Raw genomic sequence first — 22,379 nt, 5'->3', positions numbered from 1 at the left:
ACAAAACTGACACATTTTTGACAATGAGTCATGTTTGCATTGACCACAATACCTGTAGTCGGAATACAAACAAAAAATATAACTCTGATAATGTATGCACTGTCCTTGAAATTGATTGGTCCACACCCGAGATAGCTTTCTTTAGAGCCTAGTCTCACATGGTGTTGGACCAGATGACGCCAAAAGGCGCACCAATCAATTTCAAGGACAGTGCATACATTATCAGAGTTATGTTTTTTGTTTGCATTCCGACTACAGGTTTTGTGGTCAATGCAAACATGACTCCTCGTAAAAAAAGGTGTCAGTTTTGTTGCCAGATTAAAGGGTAAAAAAACAATGATTATCTTTCTTTAATTTACGTATATATGTTGAACTTCTTTCGCACCGTATGTAGCCAATCGTGCTGATTGGAGGTGCCGGGGAAGGACAACAAACTAAACACAAAAGCAGTTCTAAAGAAATGAGTTTTCAATCCTTAAAATGTTTCTAGTGCCTTAACCAAGGCGCTTAACAGAGAATTAGCAATTGTACAGTGAAACAGTGAGATGAGATGGGTTGATGAGGATGGTAGTAGATGAATATGATTATGCGTGAAATAAATGATAATGAAGGTGACAATGAGTGGTTAATGATGAGTGAGTATAATTAATTGGTAAGAAAGTTGGGAAGAGGGATGGCGTTAATAATGGGGAAGGGCGGGGGAAGGGGAGTGGAGGTAAACAAGGGAAAATAGATGAGTGCTTTAAGGAAGAACAAAAAAGAGTGAGTGAGGTTGATTGCTTGGCACGTTGGGACAGTTCGTTCCAGTGTAAAGGGGCTAGAAGCGAGAAAGAACGGAATCTTGATCTGGCACAGGGAGGAGGGGGTACAGAAACAACTGGGATTGTGAACGGAGATGATGAGAAGGAGCATATAACTAGATGAGGAAAGCGAGATACAGTAAAACCTTGGATTGCGAGTAACTTGGTCTGCGAGTGTTTTGCAAGACGAGCAAACATTTTAAATAAATATTAATTTGATAAACGAGCGAGGTCTTGCAATACGAGTAGTACGTGTATATGCTTTGTCTGCCGATCGTCACGTGATCACAACTGATATACGAGTGCTTTGGATTACAAATACGTTTCCGGAACGAATTATGCTCACAATCCAAGGTTTTACTGTACATTGCTTTTTAGAAGTTTATAACGGTTTAAACACAAAACTTTAGTCCTATAATGAATTGTCGAGGTACTTTCATAATTAAAACCATAGCGTCACGATTTGTTTCACTCTCAGGTATGTGCTGAAATTAAAATAGTCTTCGTTTTCACGTTACAATTCGTATTTTAACACATTCGTATTTCAAAACCAGGACCGACATCTTATTCTTCGTATGGCCAATGTTGACGTCGAGCAACAGCTATAATTATTTCTAGATTTGAAGCCTTTGTTATGGAGAGGCTCACCCTCTTAAGCCTCACCTTACCATATGAATAAAAAGTGTGCCGTACTTGGCCCTTCCCCCCTCTCCAACCATTATATATACGGAGTAGTAGCTCTTGCAATCTCTCATTTACTTGATACAGCTGTCGTGGCTGTGACCGGTTCCACCTGAAGACAGAGGCTTGTGTTGCCTCCGAAACGTCGTGATTTTTATTTTATTTTACTTTTATTAATTTTAATGTTTTACCCACGTGACTTTACCGAAAAAACCTAAGCTATAATTGTATATCGAGGTGGTTGCGCCAGGAGTAGCACAGTGCATCATCGCTGTGATGACGCCTCATTCATATTTGTGAACCTCGCATTGAGTCATTAGACCAGGGGTCGGGAACCTTTTTGACTGGGAGAGCCATAAAAGCCAAATATTTCTAAATATATTTCATTGAGAGCCATATAGTATTTTTTAACGTATAATAAGTTAAATATGTCTTACTTTTAATGCGACTTCTGGTGCTGCATGGTTTTGCTGATGGCCTTGTAGTCTGGTTCATACGTGGTGAGGTTGAGCTTCATGCAGGCGTGACCCGTGAAATTTATCTTCAAAACTAATTTCTGTTTACTTTAAAATGACACGGTATTATTCAGCAAATATCACAAGTATTTTAAAATCAGTTCCAAACTGATTTTTTATTTTTTTATTTTATTATTATTTTTTTTCAACTCAAAATTGTATGGGAGCCATATGCCGTCACTGGAAGAGCCATATATGGCTCGCGAGCCATAGGTTCCCGACCGCTGGATTAGACATTCCACGGTCTCTTCCTGGTAATGACAGTTGCGCACCGGACAGATTTTTTTTTTTTGTGCATCAAGTATCCGCATATGTTCGTTCGTTCGTTTCTCAATCCTCTTGTTCTGGTGAGGGTCGCGGCGGCAGGGCAGTTCATACCTCCCTTTCCCTGGAGACGGCTCTTCCTGAGGAATTCCGCATCTGCTGCCATGGATTGTGTGGCGGATGCGGTTCCAGGGCTTGTGTCCCAGAAGCTTCGCAGAAGATCAAAAACCAGGGATCTTCTGCGTCGGGTCTTTCACGAGGACGTGTTTGTTTAGGTGACTTCTTATTCATATTCGTTGGGTCTTTCGGTAAAGTCACGTAGATGGTTCAAAGAAAATTACAAAAAACTACGACGTTTCGATCACAACACAAGCAATCGTCATCAGGAGGAAAGAGGAGGAAAGCTGCTGAATGCAGACTGTTTCATAGGGTGTGGTTCCTCAGGTCATAAACGAAGTGGGCGGGGCTAGTGATGTTAATGATGTTAATGTAACTTCTTGTGAACACCTTTTGGCTTCCAACGCATCGTCATCGGCATTGAAGTTGCACTATTAAAGGTTAAGCGCGTGTTGTCCAAAAGGGGGCTGAAATAACTAAGGTGAATAACAAGGAAGAGGTTGATATCGGCCATGGGTGGTGGCGGTGGTAGTTGCGGTGGTAGTTGCGGTGGTAGTGAAGCAATTAGCATGCTGCACTACGAACCCGGCGAACCGGGTTCGATTCCCGCTCACGGCAAACACCAGTGAAGACTATCTGAACCGGTCCTGTGCCTCCCCTAGGTCGACTTAACCTCAAATGAGCACCTGGTGTGGTGTGTAAACATCGCCACTAGGGAGACAAAGGCGGTCGGGCGTGGTGCTGGCCACCTGCCCCCTCGTGTACCGCTCTGGCCATCATAGGTGCTTGCTAACAGCACTTGCCCCAACAGTCTGTTAAGGCTATACGGGGGATATTTGTCTGTGTTTTTGGTGAAACAAAGGAAGGATTTGAATGTACAAAGAGGGGCCCTTAAAACTATAACAACCCTGGACCCCCGTCATTACTTAATCGGGCCCTGCCTGTGTGGACTGGTCCCCAGCACAGATGTTGAACTTCTACCACTGACTCAGTACCACCAAATCCTCATTCTATTACAAGGGGGGTTTACTTTGTATATAATCTCATACAACTCAAGAAGAACATTGGAACACAATGGCTTTTTTGAATACACGTGTTTCGCGCTTTACGTGGTTCTATTGTTGTTATGTATTTTTTTTATCCTATTTACCATGTAGACATCCAGATGAAATCGCGTATTTCTGATTCACCAGCTTACGCTCCTGCCCAGGTTGTGTTGTACAGCAGCATTCTGCAAACCCGTGTGTGTTCGCGAACAATAATTATTCATCTCCCTGCTGAGTTCTTCTCCTTTGTTGTGATTTTTACGAGTCGTTGCTTGATGTCGCACACGTTGTGTGCCCAGCTTGAAACAGTCATGTTTGATGTAATCGTGGATTTGAGATCCAAATATGCGTGAAGCATTAAGGGGATATCTCCGGAGGGATAGACGTGTGGATGTTGAGGCCAACAACGCTCGATGTTTTCCCGCAAATTTGGTTGTGTAAAGCTGATGCAACTGTTCCCGCAATTCAGCTCAGATATTTCATGCTGCGCGCTTTACTTATTTTACATATGCGGCATTCATGTGGATAAAAATATAAGTCCATAGCTCTTGTGATGTTTTTTAGCATTCATTATTTTTTTATTGTAAATTACTTTATTTAATGAATCCAGTTTTGTGTGGGTTGTTGGGTTTTTTTGTGCTGTTAACCTGTGCAGATAATTAGATATTTCTATTAAAAACTCTTTTTGTATTTTACCAGGTAAGGCCCACTGAGCTATACAGCTCTTTTTCAGAAGCGACCTGGCCACAAATGATAGCCTAACCAATTGGCTTATTGTGTGGACATTTACAGCAGCCAAATGCTGTAAACGCATGTTTCTAAATGTGGAGGAAAAAATCCGGAGGACCCGGCGAAAAATCCACGGAACCACAGTGAGAACATACAAATTCTAAATATACAGGCGTCATGGAAGGGATCGAACCCACGACCTCGTGTTTACCAGGCGATGTAACATCTCACCACCATGGCGCTCAAACTCTTGCGACACTTTAGTCACACAAAAATGTTGCGGCGGTGTGTATCAGGTTTGAGGCGTTCATAACAATCGCAAAGACTTCATGGTTGATGGGTAAAAGGTGCAGCACACAGCTACATGCAAATGCATTGTACTTTCATTTGTGACGATGCCCCACTAAAATTTGCAATGCCCAATTGCGCTGCATTATTACTATATTATTACTATTATACAGAGCCGTATCAGAATGATAAAAAAAACATATCTTTGAAAATCGAGACCCTTCTATAAGTAATTTGGAGGAAATCAAAACTTAATATGCGGAAGCATATTTTATCCACAACACCCGTGGCACGCAATGTAAATATAGTCGTGGAATCCTTGGTGTCTGGCATGTGAGAAATTAGGATAATTGAGGTCAAAATACCCAGAGAGTGGGGTTATAAACAAAGCGAGACAGTCTCTCGCCAAGCTCACAAGTTACATTTTGCATGTGCTGGGTTTGTGAGCGAGTCCCATGAGCGGCGCGATGTGGGGAGGCCTTCATCCAAAAAGTGGATTGACAAAAGACCGTAAATTACTTCATCGTGACAATCATGGGCATACAATCTTTGTGCTCGCCGTTGTGTTCTCCAGTATGATTTTTTGATGTATTGGTGGTACACCGGTGCAGCATACCACAGCGTTCTTCACGAAACAGTAAAAAATCTCGATTTTAACTGACAGTCGTCTTCCGACCGCTTCGACATCACGGGCACTGATTTTTACGCACTACCACCACCCCGAAAGATTTTCTGACCGGGGTTGCGAATCGTAAGGAAAATAAATAATGATTGCGTAAAAACTGATTTGCTTTTTTATACCGTGCACCACCGCTGTACCGCCAATATGTTCAAATCTCCTTGCCCCCACTGCCCCCCTCTGCTGTGGAGTTCATCGTCATTATGCAGTTTCAGTGTAGCTGTTCCATTCTTGTATATTTTTTGTATCATTTATTTAATTTCGACGTTTTCATTGAGGTTTCGGTTTGCGATTAAATAACTGCATTTATTTACACCGAGTCAAACTCATTATCAATAACCTACAGAATATAGGAACAATGATAATTTATATTCATGAGAATCGTTTCCAGAGTATGACATTATTATATGGTCAATGGCCGATGGTAGAAAAAAGTGTTCATAGACTCAGTTTTCTCACGAGGCTGGATACCCTCTAAATTGCAACACTTTCGGTCCACAATACTCTTTGTGAACAAATGACATGCGTGAGAGGTGACAAATGGTTATGTACTTCTTTGAGTCCGTTTTGTCAATATGTTTTTACTCGTAATGATCGAGACGTCATTCTATGATTGTGCTATTTCATTTCTGTGTAAATATTTGGTAGATATGTCCACTCATTGTGTTTCAACAGCTAGTCCCACTTCTTTAATGATGTCCACGGTTCCGCAATATTGTTTCAGAAGCCTTCCTTATTGTTGCATACTGTTAACGGGAGTGGATTGGGAAATAAAGGCATAATTGGAAAATATATTCATCATCTCCGATATCCCGAATAAATAGCTCACTTAAAAATTGCAACGGATATGAAGGACAGGAAATTACTGAACATTTACAAAGGCTGCAATGTTGGGCTTGAAGTGAATAGCAAAACAACAGTCACGGACAATAGGTGTGCGAAACAAAATAAAATATGTATTTGTGGGAGGCTACTGGAAAACTCGACAGATAAATTGCTGAAAGAAGAATGGGATCAAAATGGTGAAATAAAAGAGTGCGTGAGAGCGGGTTTGAGTGCTTTTGTGAAAAACGAATGTTGATAACAACAAACTAATGTGCCTAAATATGAACGCTTTTAATTATAAAATGTACTGTTCAGAAAAATAAGCTGACTTGAGCAAGACACATTGCTCTATGGGATGATGGCGATAGTTAAGAACTGATGACGGAGTGGCCACCGTGGAGGTAGAGTGATGAGATGAGCTCAGTGTGCAGGAGCCAGATGAATTATTACATCACGGGACCATGGGGGACGGTGACAACGGGGAGGAGGCCTTCATCCAGCAGTAGACGGATGATGGCCAATAATGATCGTGAGCATTTTGTGCTTTGCACCTGGGACTGTATACTAACCGTACAATGGAGTTGCGAAGACATTTACTGTTTTGTTTATTTCCAGAAAAGTACGTGAATATGAATAACAATATGACTTAGCTTCTTTTGCCGTGTCATGTTTTAATTAAAGTACACGGGGTTTCTATGAGGATAACAGCCAAAGGGGTGTATTTATAGCAGTAGGGTGAATCTTCACAGGTGTCTTCCTTCTGCCCGGTCCCAGGGTTACTGCACAGCCGAAAAGAGCCGCTTGGTATGCCCTTGCCGGAGTGCACCAACCAGCAGCCTTGCTTAACTTGGGATTATTTACGAACCCTACAATGAAGATGCAAAGGGAATGGCAGAGGTTTACTGTAATTCATTTCATATTTTTGTTGCGTAAAATGAGGAAAAAAACATTGGCCAAATTACACTTCGCGTTCATTTCTGAAATATTTATTTTGCACAACTGTATGAGCATACTTCAACAGCATTGCTGAACAGCTTCTGTTATTAGTTGCACCCATTATTACTGAACGGTAGCAACAGCATAAACATGTTAATAAAGACCCACCATATGTTTGAATTACGGCCGTTTTCACGAGCGATGTAGTATTTGCAATGCCCATCACGGTTTAACCCATTTTAAAAGAGCAATGCGGTTGTTTGTATCATTTAAATTATTATATTTAAAAGCACTAATTTTAATGTGATGCTACCAACGTTGTTGTCATGCCCTTAACCTAGAATCTGGCTGCGGCTGGCCGTAGCCCTCAATGCCGCGCGGCTCGTGTTTGATTTCAGTGTTGTGAAGGAGTATCGCGTTCGGGCGCTTCTTGTATTATTTACCCTCGTTCACAATCGCCGCCGCCGCCGCGCGCGTCAATAATTCACGATTGTTCCTGATTAAAGCGCCGGTGGGGGGAGGCGGTGTTGGTTTTCGTGGCGTGCCACGGCGCGCGCATCGCTCGCTCCGGACGCGCACGCATCGCTCGCCCATGGTTTGGGCAGCGAGGGTGGGGGGCAGTTGTGTGGGCGGCTGCGTATGTGGGGGTAGTGGCTGTGTATGTGGGGGTGGCGTGGCGACCGTGTCCTGTCGTGAGTCAACCGGTCGCATGCGCGTTGCGTGGTCTCTGCCCAAGAGGAGACGTTGGTAACGCGTCTGTGGGCGTCAGCGCTTTGCTTCTTTCAGTCCCCAGGTTTCCATGGGGGGAGGGGGGAGACCAGATAAATCAACACATGTGAAATTAGTTTTGTTATATTTATGTTGTGAAACAAATATGAATTCGATGCCATGTGGGCATTCTCGCCCCCGCCACTGCCGGCGAGACGTGGTGGAGATGTGTTTGGTGCAGTTAGCTTGGCAAGGTGGATTTTAAATCTGGTGAGAGACTATTGCGACAATTGTGCGGATACTGTGCAGAAATGCAGAGAAAATAATTTAATTACAGGCGAATGAACAGCATGTTAAATTAACGTGCATGCTACATTTTAATATTAAAAACCATGTACATTATAATGGGAAAACACATGAATAGGATTAATTAACACTCCAATTATACAATGCATAACACAAAAATTATAGATTACTACGCATAATACGTGCTCTTGTAAATGAATAAACAAAATAAATACGATACATGCATATATCTATATAAAGTAAAAGCAAAACATATAAAATACCTTTGAATTAAAGTGAAGTGGATATTAAATCAAATGTTTACGCTAATTAGAATGTCTGGGGATTACTGCAGGTAAGATCTTGTGGTCGAGCAGGAAATTATTGCAAGTTAGTTTTTAAACAAGCAAAAAATGAATGTTTGCATGTACCTCGTATGTAACATCATGAGCTTTAGATGCATTGCCAATGGCGGCATCTTAGCGACAAAACTTTACAAGAAGCAAACGCATGGCATAATATTTGTATGGAATTTAAAATTAAGTATTGACTTCATCAACCTATTTTTATTTATTTATACTGCATTGCAAGTTGTTCATAAGCTTAAATAACAAATAAACAACTCAACATATTTGTCAATAACACTGCCCTCAAGGGGAATAATATATTGAAAAGACGTTTCAGAGAATGGCTCTTCTTCATAGCAGAGAGTTGGAGGCCACGGAGGTTGAGCGAATACGAGTTGGAGACTGCAGTACATACCATGGGGCTCTGATAGAAATGTTATTTTAGGAATGTTATTAGATGAACATAATACAAATGAAATAAACACCTGTCCATCACTCGGCCTTCATCAGATCTGGACTAGTGGGTTTAGGGTGCAGAGTGATGATTACACGATGATGATGATGATGATGATGACGATGATGATGATGATGATGGTGGTTTGTGGCTTTTGTGGAAACTCAATGGAGGACTTGTGGACTGTGACTGGTCACGTGCACGGTTTTGGAAACAAAACTTCAAGTCATCCATCCGTCCGCAACCACGCGTGAAAGGTCATGTGACCATTCTCACCTTTCACATGCTTCATTTTGAGAGAGAAAAAATGCCGAATTTTCTGTTGTTTTAATGCAACATAAAACGTAATATACTTGGCTACTTGTTTATGTAAATGTAAAAGAAAAATGCAAGACTTTGGATTTTGCTGCAATTGATGTATATTGGAGATGAGAGGACTTGGATCAGCACATTTCACAGCTGTAGTTTGACCTTTGTAAGCCACAGCAGGGGGCTTTGTGTTGGGTGGGAGCTTGGGTCTTGAGTGGAGGGTGGCTGCACGGAAACATTGCAGGCAGGACTGTTGTACAAATGTAGCGTGAGGAATTACGCTGCACGAAGTAACCTCATAGCCAAACAATCTTACTTTGCTTCTCAGTCATACAATTATCTCTCACATAACCAAAGTTTGTATTAAAATCTGATATTTAAATATACAGCATCTGGTTCAACCATAGTGTAACAGATGGAATGTAATGGCAGATATATTACTTCACATTCTAATGATGTGGTTGAAGGGAGTTTGCAATATGGACATTTTCTGTTTGTGTTTCTCACTCCACCTTCAGGTCTTTCGCTGGGAGGTTGGAACCCCAGTTGAGGGCCATGAGATGCTGGAAATTCAAGTCTTCAACTTCAGCAAAGTATTCACAAACAAGTGAGTAAACGTTTATGTTTTACATACAAAACAACAAATCAGCATTCTAGACTCTCAGGACAAGTACTGCTGGTGAGCTCCTGTTAAGAGCGAGTAACACCGCATGAGCAGGTGTTGCGGTCAGCTTCGTGCCTGGCTACTTTTGTCTTTCCGGCACGAATAATTGAGGCTGACATGACAAAGTGGAGTTCTAGTCCGAGGTCGCAAACCAATTGTCAGTGACGTGCGTGGCCATGAATCTGGTCAGAGAGGGAGCTCAGAGTGCTCACTGCCAGAATAACCAGCTCAAAAGTGTTTACATAATCTTCAGGTACGACATCCCATTGCCGTCAATGTCAATACATTGTAAAACAAAACGTGAATACTATAAGATGACTAAAACAAGAAGGAGCTTCACCATGTAAGCATCACTGGCAAAAAGAGTATGATGAACTGTTACGTTAAATTGAGCTTTGGCACATCGTGTAACAAACTCTACCATGAACCCAGTAACCTGGGTTCAGTTTCTCGGCCATGGCTAACATCAGCGGTGAGTGATACCAGACCCGGTCCTGGACACCCACCACCTGCACCAACCTGCACCGACCAGCATGGTGAAGTGTGGTCAAACAAACCTCCACAACGGACACGGCATGGAGATATCTTTGACCAGTCGTTGATTGACGATGTGTTGAACATAACTTTACATTTTATTTGGTCGAGCGTTGTGAATGCTGGTCTAGAACTAAGGTTCTAAGCAGAGGAATATCGGTATTTTAACTATGGTGCTATGGAAATATGTTAAAAATAGCATAGATGAGAAAGTGCTCATGACGCTATCTAAATAAATAATGCCTTGCGCAAAGGAATGGATCAAATAAAACTAGCTACGACAGGCTACACGATAGGCAATCAAGTGGAAAAAATATTCCAGGACATTTCAGTTTGAAAGATCGAGGGGAAAAAATATGAAAGGCAGACAGAAACGATGTGGATGGACAATGATAAAGGAATAACCAATTCTGGAAAACTCACAGAAATATATCAAAATCGTGAAAGTAAATGTTTGGGATAAATGGCAAGAGATCGTCGTCAATCTTCAAATCAAGTAAAATAAATAACAATAATGATGAAGTCAAAACTTCATTTGTTTAAAAATAAAATCCACAATAATTTCCGCAGACCGACCCATGTCCACGGTATGCCACGGCACTTTAATGAGATCGTTTCCATGGCATGGCCCCGCTCTCAGTGCTCATGAGATAGGGGTGCCTCTTGGACAAATCTCCGTAGAACACGCAAGCACGAGGGTGGGGGGGGTGTGGGGCACGCGTTGGCATCATCGTTCACGGCCACGTTGAGCGTCGCGCACGGGAGCATAACATCATCACGAGAGCGGCATCGTCGTTTATTATTCCGCTGGCCCAGCCCCACCGTCTGTGCCCATCAACGCACCCCGCACCTCGCTGACGCCGGGACCGCGATACCACAGGCTCTCCCACAAAGATGTTGCTCTCGCGCGTGCACAGATGGCTCGATCACCCCCGAAAAGCTACGATGTTCATGGCAGAACCGATTTGTTTTTTGTGATGTTGACATTTCGCAATGTTCCCATAATGTTGCCGTGTCAATACTAAAACGGGAGCTTAATGGACTCGCACACGCTTCATTGGCCGTTTTTCCCTGATCTGAAAATAAGTGGATCTACTTCAATAACCTGCAACTATATAAAGCAAGCTTTGGGTTGTTTGTTTTTATTGTATCAGAGACAAATATAGGCATGTACAGTGTTAAATGATAACTTCTTAGCCAATACTCATATTTTATATAAATCACAGAAAGATGAATTTACCACGTAGTAGGCTTTCACGTTAAATGTTGTGGTTCGTAATTAGTTTTTTGGGTCAGATCGCACAAATGAAACGCCAATGTGTGTCGCTCACCCTTCTCCACCCGACACCACCAAATAGAGTTGTCACGTTAATACATGCGCAAACGTGTTGCTTCAGCACACCGGTATGTTGAAAATCCATAATATTTAATACTTAGGAGTTCAACTCTGGAAAACGCCTGATGATGCTGGTTGTAACTACCAGAGATCTGTCCTACCAAATTGTTCAGGTATGTGTGAATCGGCTCTCTAAGAGGAGGAGGGTTTATGATGCACATTGGCAACTGTTTTCACGCAATATCTGCCAAAAACAAATTAAAATCACGAACAACGGAAATGCACTTTCATCAACGGGTGAGATAACCATACACATGTTGACTGGTATTTATCACTCAGTGGAGTGAAGGGGGTTAGTACATTAGTTGTGCAGCTGGTAAGCAGTTTTGTAGTTGCGAGATGTTAACTACCTCACGTGGTATACAGGAGGTCGTGGCTTCGATCCCGACCCTAATGCCTATAATTTTTGGAGTTTGCATGTTCTCCCATGGTCGTGTGGATTTTTTTTCCGAATCTTACGGGTTTTCCCTCAGCATTTAAAAACGTGTTTATAAATATTAAAAATTTACATACGACGTTTCGATTGCAACACAAGCAATCATCATCAGGTATAATGAAATTGCGACATAAAATCTAACCAGAAAAAATTATAGACAGACATATTAGCAGACAGATATCACCAAGATATACAGAGCGGGCAACACAGGTACAGAGAGGGGTGATCATATCTTGGTGATATCTGTCTGCTTATATGTCTGTCTATAATTTTTTTCTGGTTAGATTTTATGTCGCAATTTCATTATACCTGATGATGATTGCTTGTGTTGCAATCGAAACGTCGTATGCTATTATTTAATTTATTATTTTTCTTTTACGTGACTTTACCGAAAGAACCAAAGAATAATTCCTGCAGTCACGAAAGCTCCAAAGTTAAGATTGATTTTTTGAAAGTTATTGTCTTGCCTTAATAATGTACGATTTCAGAGCCCCAAGAATGTCCGTCGCGCTCGGAGAGTCACGTAGGTAAAAAATTAAATTTAAAGTAAATAAAAGTAATAATGGAAATAAAATAAAATAATAAGTCACGACGTTTCGGAGGCAACACAAGTCTTCGTCATCAGGTGAGACCGTCAACAGCTAAAATTACTGCATCAATGTGCATCATAAACCCTCATCCACTTGATGCAGTAATTTTAGCTGTGACAGTCCCACCTGATGACGGATACTTGTGTTGCCTCCGAAACGTCGTGACTTATTATTTTATTTTATTTCCATTATTACTTTTATTAACTTTAAATTTTATTTTTTTACCTACGTGACTTTTCCGAAAAAACCGAACAGTATGAATCCTTGCAGTCGCTAAAGCTTCAAATCTAGAACTTGTGATCGGGTTTAATTTCCGCTCAGGGCCGTTGAAGCTTCTCCGTTTAACCGCCGTCGCGCCCACCACCAAGGTGACAGCGCAGTGAAACGGCCATGATGCGGTTCGCGCTCGTTAGCGGATCGATAGCGTCGGTGTGAAGTGTAAGAAACCCACTTGTTTACTGCCTGTCTGAACACAGTGAATTATTGCCCATTGTCTCTTGACGGACAATGACGCTCTCATCGGTAGTGGAGGTGGCATTTTTTCAGTGGCAGCCGCTGATGGGAAGTGTTTTGGGGTTCTTTCAATCGGAAGCACGGACAGCATTAATTAAGCAGTGGCAGGAGGGCTTTTTTCGTAATGGGCAAGCTTCTCATCCTTTCATTACCCTCTTCATCAATCACACACTTTAGGTATATTATTGGAATCGTCGCTAATGCAATCATAAAAATCATCACAACCATTAATAATTGGCATCTGTGTCAATATCATTGTGTAGACGAAGTCGGGTAAACGTGAGTAGGATTGCTGGAGGTTTGGCCGTATTCACAAACTTACAGATATTACACCAACAGCAGTCCACTCGTAGCGAGATCTCCCATCCCTTACTATACTCTCCTTAGCCCCTCCTTTTCGACTCTAACTCGACACCTGCCTAAATCCTAAACTGCCGCCTTAATCCCTTTGGAAGCGGACATCTGTGAAACTACCGGACATATGTGAAAAATAGTTTTATAGCTCATTGGATTCCTTCAGTATAAATACATATTCTGATTCTGATTGAATCTCCAAGCCAATCCAGTGCTCGCTGGTCAGACAAACCATCGCTCATTAATGAGTCTTCCGCCTAACCAAATAACCAATGGGTAATGACCAATTCGTGTAATAATGGATTGTCTTCGACATCCATGACAAATGTAAACGTCATCATCAGCAATGTTATTGTAATAATCATGTCGTTACCATCTTCATTGACTGGTCATTACAAATACCTTGGGTTTATAATTGATGCTACCTTATCATTTCAAATGCATATTGATCAGGCTTGGTAATAAAAAAGAGTGAAATGTAAAGTTTGCTTTTAATTCGTAGGCAGATTATTGAAGCTATATACTTTCTGTTATTTGGCGACTCTTATGTAGCATATCAGGTTGCTTCTTCGATAAACTTGAACTTAACTCGGTGTACCGTGCTTCATTATGATTTGCAGTGAATGTTCCATACAGGACGCATCACTGTGACCTCCTCTACGCCATGACTGGGCAAATGTCCTTGGGCGCGAGAAGGCATTTTCACCGCAGGGTTATTTCATTTAAACGGCTATTGTCTGTAGATCTGCTCTCTATTTGTCTGACCTATTGTTGGTATTACCATTGGACGGACATCTGCAATGCACGTATGGTTGTCTCTTAATAGTTCCCAGATTTCGCACACAATTTGGATCAACAGCATTGAATGTCGCTGCTGCCCCAAAGTGTTTGGAATCACCACTGAGTTTCGTCTCTTGGCATCTCATTTTGCCATCTTTGTCGTCATTTAAACTGACTTTTTTAATTAAAACAACTAAAAGCTTAATTTGTGACTGAAAGTGTTACAGCGTGATTGCTCTTATCAAGTGTGTTTGCTTGTAAATTTTTTTTATCTGTAATTGTGGAATTCTTCGATGTTGTCTGCCGGCCGAGTCACCCTTGGAAAAGAGCTCATTAGCTCATTGGGCTTTACTCAATGGGAAATATACCTCTGATTGTGATCTTCATAATCTTCAATTGGACCATCTTGGGGGGCAGTTGGTGGCCAGAGGCCGGGACTCGGGTGGTGTTCGAGCACAGAACCCCCATCAGAGGGGGCATGAGGCTTCGTGTGACCAATGAGCTCGCACCCTGCGTGTGGTCATACCTCCCCTATGGGGCCCTCGCAAGACATTGCCAATGCGCATGTGTATTGGTTGTGTACATACATAACTGTACCTATATATATATCCGTCGTGTACATGCACGATTGTGTACATGCACGTGTAACGCACTGCATTGCGAACACGTCGACCCGGGTTCGATTCCCGCTCACGGCCAACATCATTGACGAATATTTTAACCGGTCCTGGACCTCCCCTAGGTCGACTCAGCCTCAAATGAGCACCTGGTGTGGTGTGTAAACATCGCCGATAGGGAGACAAAGGTGGCCGGGCATGGCTTTGGCTACCCACCCACTCGTGTTGACGTACCGGCCTTCATAGGTGCACGCTAACGGCACTTGCCCCAACAGCCTGTTAAGGCTACATAGTGGACCTTTGTAGCTGTGTGCACCACAGTGGGAGAGGCAGTGGGGTTCTCTGATTCGGTTATGCTCTGCTGGAGCGATCACGGTGGGCCTCGTTTCATCCACGTAGATGTTGGGGCACGCAGTATCCAGATCTTTTTTACATATTTTCCTGCAAATTGAAATTCCTCTCAACTTTCTTGGGCAGCCATTGATAAGCGTGGATAATAGGAATTTTGTCTGCAGAATGCTTGCGGATAACTGGAGGTGATGATGGATAAGAGCCCCATTGTAGTGAACTGTTTGCTTTTTAACAGCACAATCTATCGTGAACATGCAAAAAGGCAGGCAGCGGCTTTTGAATCTCACTTTTTTTTTATTTGAGTTCTTGACACTTTGCAAAGCAATGCAATCACCAGGTCCATTTTTTATTGTAGAAGTCTGCTTGCACGGTCCTGTGCACACATTTTCTCACGAAGCGTTTATAATTGACAAAATATAACTATATCGTTACACCCATAAATTCATTACGCTAAACCAAAGATGCCTTTGAGCTGAATGGTAATAATTGCCAAAAAGAGTTTCACATCACAGCACCTCTCTCTGATTTAATTGAACTGATGTTTTTGCTATTTGTTGCACTTCATCGCTTGGCATAACTAATTAAGTTGCATTAATGGCGGGGACCGTTTTCAAAGATAACTTATATTTCCCGCAGTATTTTAGACGGAAGGAATTAAGATGCCCACGTGTAGATCTGCCTCTCCCTCTCTCGGGCCCTTCTCCTCTCCTTCGTTGCACATTGGTAATGTGATTGAACCCATTATAATTGCATGCCCAATTCGTCCTAGACTACCGGTACAACATCACACAATTACGCAAGTGTTATGTTTGGGATGCATGTGAACGATGTAACCGTGCATCCCATACTGGTGTCATCTATTAACTGTTCTTCCCACCAAACTAAAATCGTATGCATCTACCTCCTGTGCGTACAATCAGTGATACAGCCGTAATCATTTTTCATCCATATGATTATCCACTGCTGGATGCAGACATGCCCATGCCGTGTCGGTCATGGAGATTGTTTGACCATACTTCACCCCGCTGGTCAGTGGGGGGGGGGGGGGGTTGGTGAAGCAGGTGAGCAGGGGCAGGACTGGTTCAGGTATCACTCACCGCTGATGTTAGCCATGGGTAAGAATCAAACGCATGTCACCGAATCCTTGTAGTGCAGTGCGCTAACCACTGTGCCACCCCTCCACGGTGTATACATCCACTGTACAATGGTATACAAATAGCCTTTGTGCTAACAATGGCAACGAGCACTGTGAACAATTTGATGCACAAATGGCTATTGTGGTAGGGAAATCCCCCCCACCCCCCCGAAAAAAACCAAGGTTAATAAAAGGACATATTTAAACACAAATATTGCCAGAATGATAATTTATGTGTGAGAATGAAATCCAAAAAGGTGTTACAGTATTTATGGAAAGGCTTTTTCTTTTTTTTTTGTCTACAACCATGCTGTGCTCTAACCAAAAACCAATTTTTCTTCTTGCTCTGTTTATACCGTACCCGGCGCTGGAGAGGCGTAATGATCAGCCTGGCGGATAAGTCAAAGAGATTTTGATTTGTACAGCTTCCATTTTATCTCAGCCATCAGCACATGCAGAGACTGTATAATCAGATTTTTTTTTATTCTCCCAAGGCTCTATTATTTAAATTGAAGTTATATTTAATACTCGTCTATTTTACATATTTGTGATTTTTTTTTTTAATCAGCACTTTATTGCACCTTACATGCTAAGTCAGGAATAAGGACCTTATAAGCTGCTCAACTCGATAACATTACTTTGCCTTTATCCTTTTTTCTTTACATTTGCAACAGTTACCGTTCGACATGCGCGCTATGGATGGAATAGGATAAGATGAACGACAGTGATGACGGATCATTTTTGGAAATCCGTCACCCTTCAAAATAAGAGCCCGAATCCACGTGACAGTCCACTCGTCACAAAGCAGCAATAATAGCAATGTGTCCATCAGTGCGGGTGTTTTCGTCAGTAAACATCGAATCGGTTCAATTAACCCCGGGACAACAATGCACGCGGACGGTGACACTAAACAACAAACGCCGTGTCTCAGAAGAGAGAGGAATATCAATGGGAATTAAGCACACCACTAATGTAATGTCAATATTAATAATAATAATAACCACCAGCGTAGTTGCATCTGCGCCTAACAGCACATCACCGCAACATAAAGGGCACGGTGAGGTCGCAGCTGCCACTGGATCGGCTCCAACCTGACGCAACGGCTGTGCGCGCGAGCGACGTGCCGGCACGTGGTTTGGTGGAGCGACCTTTTTTTTTGCACGTGACAATTGAGAGACGACGCCTTCTGCTTGGCATTCTCTTCATTGCTATGAGGCGCCGGGAAAAAAAATAATTCGGTGAATAAATACACACGCGAGGCATTTTTTTTTATCTCGATTTTTATTTTTGCAGTTGTTGTCGTGGGAAATGGCTGGCTCCGTCCAACTTACAGTTTCCCTAACCGCAGAAGCAAATTAAAGATGCAGGGAAACGATGTTAAGGGCAATTCTGAAGAGACAAGTAAAATTAATTGTAATTGATGTGCTTACAAACAGCATCGTGAGGCACATTACAATCCAGTTGAGAATTGAAAGGGATTGACTTAAATGCAATTATCGACCCAACCAAAGGCATAATAAGCATGCTGACCTGTCGCCACCTCCTGGCGTCTAAGTGATCCTGCAGATTTTCACGAACCCCATTTAACCTAATCGAGTGGAAAGTCCCACTCACTGGTCATCTTCCTCAACAGCCTTGACCCAGTTGAGAAAATGCCCTAAGTGGAGGGCTCGATTTCATGAATGAACCAGGGAGACCCTTGCTCGACGTGTTATTCAAGTCCCTCGTCAGGTCCATCCTTGTGTAATGCGGGCGTAAACGACCTTCCGGATGTGACGTCATGAGGGGAGGAGTTAAGTCACGTGGGGGAGAGGGGTCAGGTCTATAGGGAGAGAAACCGGAAGAGGAGAGGGAGTGATGGGAGACTAGGAACGAGTGAGGCCACGTAGGGCGAGATTGGGAGAGTGGCGAGATCGCCACGTACACGGGGAACGAGGTTCGGCACCGTCGGCCAACGGTGACCGACCCCGGAGCAGCAGGAGCAGCGAGGAGGCTGCAGGTGGCAGCGGGGGGTCTGCACACGGAGTTGGCAGCGGGGGTCTGCACACGGAGTTAGCAGCGGGTCTGCAAGGAGAGGAAGGAGGCTACAATAGTGACAGCAGCCAGGGGCTGCAAGCAGAGGGTCTCTAAGAGAGTGCCGTGAGGGAAAAGACAAGAACCCAAATAAAGGACACGGAGTCAGAGAGAAGCGTCCGAGTCTTTTATTACACTTGCATGGAGATAACCTGTGGCACATGCATTGTCTAGCCTACAAACACAGGATATATAAATATTCATATTCTTAGGTTTTTTCGGTAAAGTCACGTAGGTAAAAAAAAAAAAATTCATAAAAGTAAAATAAAAAATAAAATAAAAATCACGACGTTTCGGAGGCAACACAAGCTTCCGTCTTCAGGTGGAACCGTCACAGCACGACAGCTGTATCTGAAGACGGAAGCTTGTGTTGCCTCCGAAACGTCGTCATTTTTATTTTATTTTTTATTTTACTTTTATTAATTTTAATTTTTTACCTACGTGACTTTACTGAAAAAAACCTACGAATATTAATCCTTGCAGTCACGAAAGCTTCAAATCTAGAACAGGATATATAAGTCAGAAGCAGAATATTTTTATTTTATTTTATTTATGCTGGAGTAATCCGATGAGCTATAAAGCAACGTTTCACAGATGTCCAGGAGTCATTGGACTTCGCAGCCAACACAGCTTCTGATGCAATATCGATCTCCAATTCGCGACCAATATTATTCATAAGACGTTTTCTGGGGTTAGATCGCATAAATATAAATGTGTCGTTAAGTTAGCATTTTAATTATACATTTTCAGGAGGGTCTCGCATTGGGACATTTGGTTAGTTCTATAGTAAGGAGTATGCGTGGGAGGAAACTAGTGCCAAGATAATACCCATTTATACGACTGGATAATCATTAAAACTTCTAGATTTGAAGCTTGTGTGACTGCAAGGATTCATACTCTTAGGTTTTTTTCGGTAAAGTCACGTAGGGAAAAAATAAATAATAAATAATACAAATTATAGAAATGCAATTTTTTCTTTTTTTTTTAACTACGTGACTTTTACCGAAAAAACCTAAGAGTAATCATTAAAAGTCCACACAGATCGGTATAAGAGCACGTTAACTGTGCTGCCATCCCCTGGCTACCTCACGGCCAAAAGAGATGTAACAAATATCAGATGGTGAACCAACTCTTGCCTCCCAAGTGCTGGATTACAGATGTGCCCCGCTTAACGTGGCCCAGAAATTGCCTCCCCCATTCGTGTGTTCATTTTATGTAAGCCCAGGGGTAGGGAGTTGAGATTGTAATGGCTTGAGATGATGTAGCGTGCTCAATAATTATTGATGACATTGTATGGAGCCTGAAATTATATTAATGGTTTATACGCTTTCCTTGGAACCATTCTGCACGGCTGCCTTGTTTTGTGTTACCATTTTACGGCAAAGAAAACCTCCACAAATTGCACATCCAAATGGAGAACATTCTTAATAAGCACAGAATATGAAAAAATAACTTACTTTCTGTACTGCCTATAGAGGCATCGTGTTTAATCAATATGTTGGTATTTGTGTGTTAAATGTATAACATTACACCTGGTGCATTCATAATTCATGTACTAATTATATACTAGGAAAAATATATTGATGCGATGATAAGTGACTGAATGAAGATCTATAGTAATGAGTGTAGGTCTGCTCATATTGTTTAACATAACCTTCTTTTAAAAAAATTACCGCAGCTTGTAATTTCTACAATTAATACCAATTAAATTAGTTGGAGAAGCCTTAATTATGAGATCAAGAAAGCACGGTGGCCACGGTGGCGAGATGTTCACTACCTCGCCTGGTAGGCAGGAGGTCGTGGGTTTGATTCCGACCCTGACGCCTGTATATTTGGAATTTGCAAGTTCTCCCCCGTAGATGCGTGGATTTTTCTTCGAGTCCTCCAGGTTTTCCCTCCACATTTAGAAACATGCATTTAGAGTATTTGGCTGCAATACATTTCCACGTGATAAGCCACTTTATTGAGCTATCATTTGTCGCCAGGTCGCTTCTGAAAAAGAGCTATATAGCTCAGTGGATCTTACCTGGAAAAAAAGTTTAGTTTTAACCTATGATTTAGTTGTAAGACGACTGTTCTATAAGCTTCAGGGGAAAAAACACGATTATTATATTCAACATATTAATCAATAATACTGCAAAAAAAGGAAAAATGTGAATGGTATGTGATGTTTCTCGTGATGGTTCTTCTTCATAGCACATAGACAATCACCAAGACATGTGTTTGATATTGTTCGATTGTACTTCGTTAAAAGTGGCTGGGCAACTGCGAGGCCTAATACTCATGTCGGCAGTGAGGCAGCATAACAGAGGTCCCGAGTTTGAATCTGAAGCAGTCACCAAAAATAGGTTGCCCATAAGCTTCGATCTTCCGTGAAGCTCATGGCAACCCGAACCGCATCCATAGAAATCAGGACAGACCTGGATACTTGATGCACAAATGGAAATGTTAAATCTCTCGGGTGTGCGACTGTGGTCACCCGGAACAGACCGTGGAACGCATGGCGACGCAACGCCCAATTCACAAATACAAAGGAGGCAAGCACAGCGATGCACTCTGCTAAGCCTGACGCAATTATCTGACTCAAACACTTCAGTGTCAAAAGTATAGTTGTTGCTCTGCATCAGCATCAGCTACATGAAGAAGACGACCTAAAATAAGTAACGCTTTTTTTTACAGGATAGATTCAGCCCTGCGTGGAACGTTTGTGGGGAAGAAAAACATCAAATAAACTTTACTTTTCCCCCCTTAATTTGCTAAAGGCCAGCTCCTATTGCCTTAAAATTGGACAGTCGCCACATGGCAGAAACCTCCATTGGGAAAAGCATGAAATTGAGTGCTGTCTGGTGGCTAAAGATAGACCCAACAGAGAAACTCCAGAGCGCAGTTCATGGTGGTGCGGCAACTATTTATTCCGCATCATATCAGCAGGAAAACAGCCCAGCACTTCCACAAATTAGGCAGCCTCAGTTAAATAGAAAATCACAATTATCCTGAATAATACATATGACATGTCATTTTGAAGGTAATTTGGGGCACCCCGGTGGCGAGATGTTAACTACCTCACCTGGTATGCAGGAAGTCGTGGGTTCAACCCTGACTCTGACGCCTCCTGTATATTTGGAGTTTGCATGTTATTCTCATGGTAGCGTGGATTTTTCTCTGGGTCCTTCGGCTTTTCCCTCCACATTTAGAAACATGCGTTTAGAGTTTTTGGCTGCTATGAATTTTCCCCAAAATAACCCACTTCGTTGAGATATATTTTGTGGCTAGGTCACTTCTGATAAAGAGATATATAGCTCAGTGGGTCTTTTGTGGAAAAATAAAATAAAAATCGTTTCGAAGAAAATGTTATATATAATTTGAACTCATGGAATAAGTGAATGGTTTGACACTTACATTAAAAAAATCAATGTACCATCACCATCCCAAAGTAGATTAAAAGAGTGGATTTGTCTTAGTGCGTCAGACACTGCAGTTTTTTTTACGAACATTTCTCTATGACGGGCAGCTTGATTTATATACTTAAATCACGACCCTTATTGGTTGACAAGTCACTTCGTGAAGACACGAATTATCACCCGCATCTTTAAAATGCGTGACATGTTTCATTTGAAATTGTTAAACTGCCCATATGAGCAACACGGTGGCGAGGAGATGGTAACTACTTCGCCTGGTATACAGAAGGTCGTGGGTTCAATCCCAACCCTGACACCTGTATATTTGGAGTTTGCATGTTCTTCCCGTGGTCGCGTGGATTTTTCACCGGGTCCTCCAGGTTTTCCCTCCACATTAAGAAACATGCATTTAGAGTATTTTAGTGACACATCCCTGTGTCTCTATAACGAACCTTGTAGATGAGGTGAACACCAGGGCCTATGGCCATGTTGTTCGCGGTAACGGGAGGCATTTGTGGACAATAGAGGAGCGGCATAAGGAGGTGGCTTAATGAG

The 22,379-nt window shown here is 42.2% G+C and overlaps 1 protein-coding gene across 6 annotated transcripts in view; it reads left to right on the top strand.

The window, feature by feature from the left end:
• Positions 1-22,379, top strand: part of OTOF (otoferlin) — a 125,382-nt gene that overhangs the window by 5,170 nt on the left and 97,833 nt on the right. For all 6 annotated transcript variants that reach the window (XM_061562499.1, XM_061562497.1, XM_061562498.1 and 3 more), the window contains exon 3: positions 9,502-9,590. In XM_061562499.1, the coding sequence (XP_061418483.1) occupies positions 9,502-9,590 (89 nt within the window). The remainder of the gene's footprint in view (positions 1-9,501; positions 9,591-22,379) is intronic.

Source organism: Lethenteron reissneri, chromosome 29, assembly GCF_015708825.2.
Source record: "Lethenteron reissneri isolate LAM-NWPU_2019-01 chromosome 29, ASM1570882v1, whole genome shotgun sequence".
Classification (NCBI taxonomy): Eukaryota; Metazoa; Chordata; class Hyperoartia; order Petromyzontiformes; family Petromyzontidae; genus Lethenteron; species Lethenteron reissneri.
The sequence above is the reverse complement of the archived record's forward strand: the minus strand, read 5'-3'. Positions and strand labels throughout refer to the sequence as shown.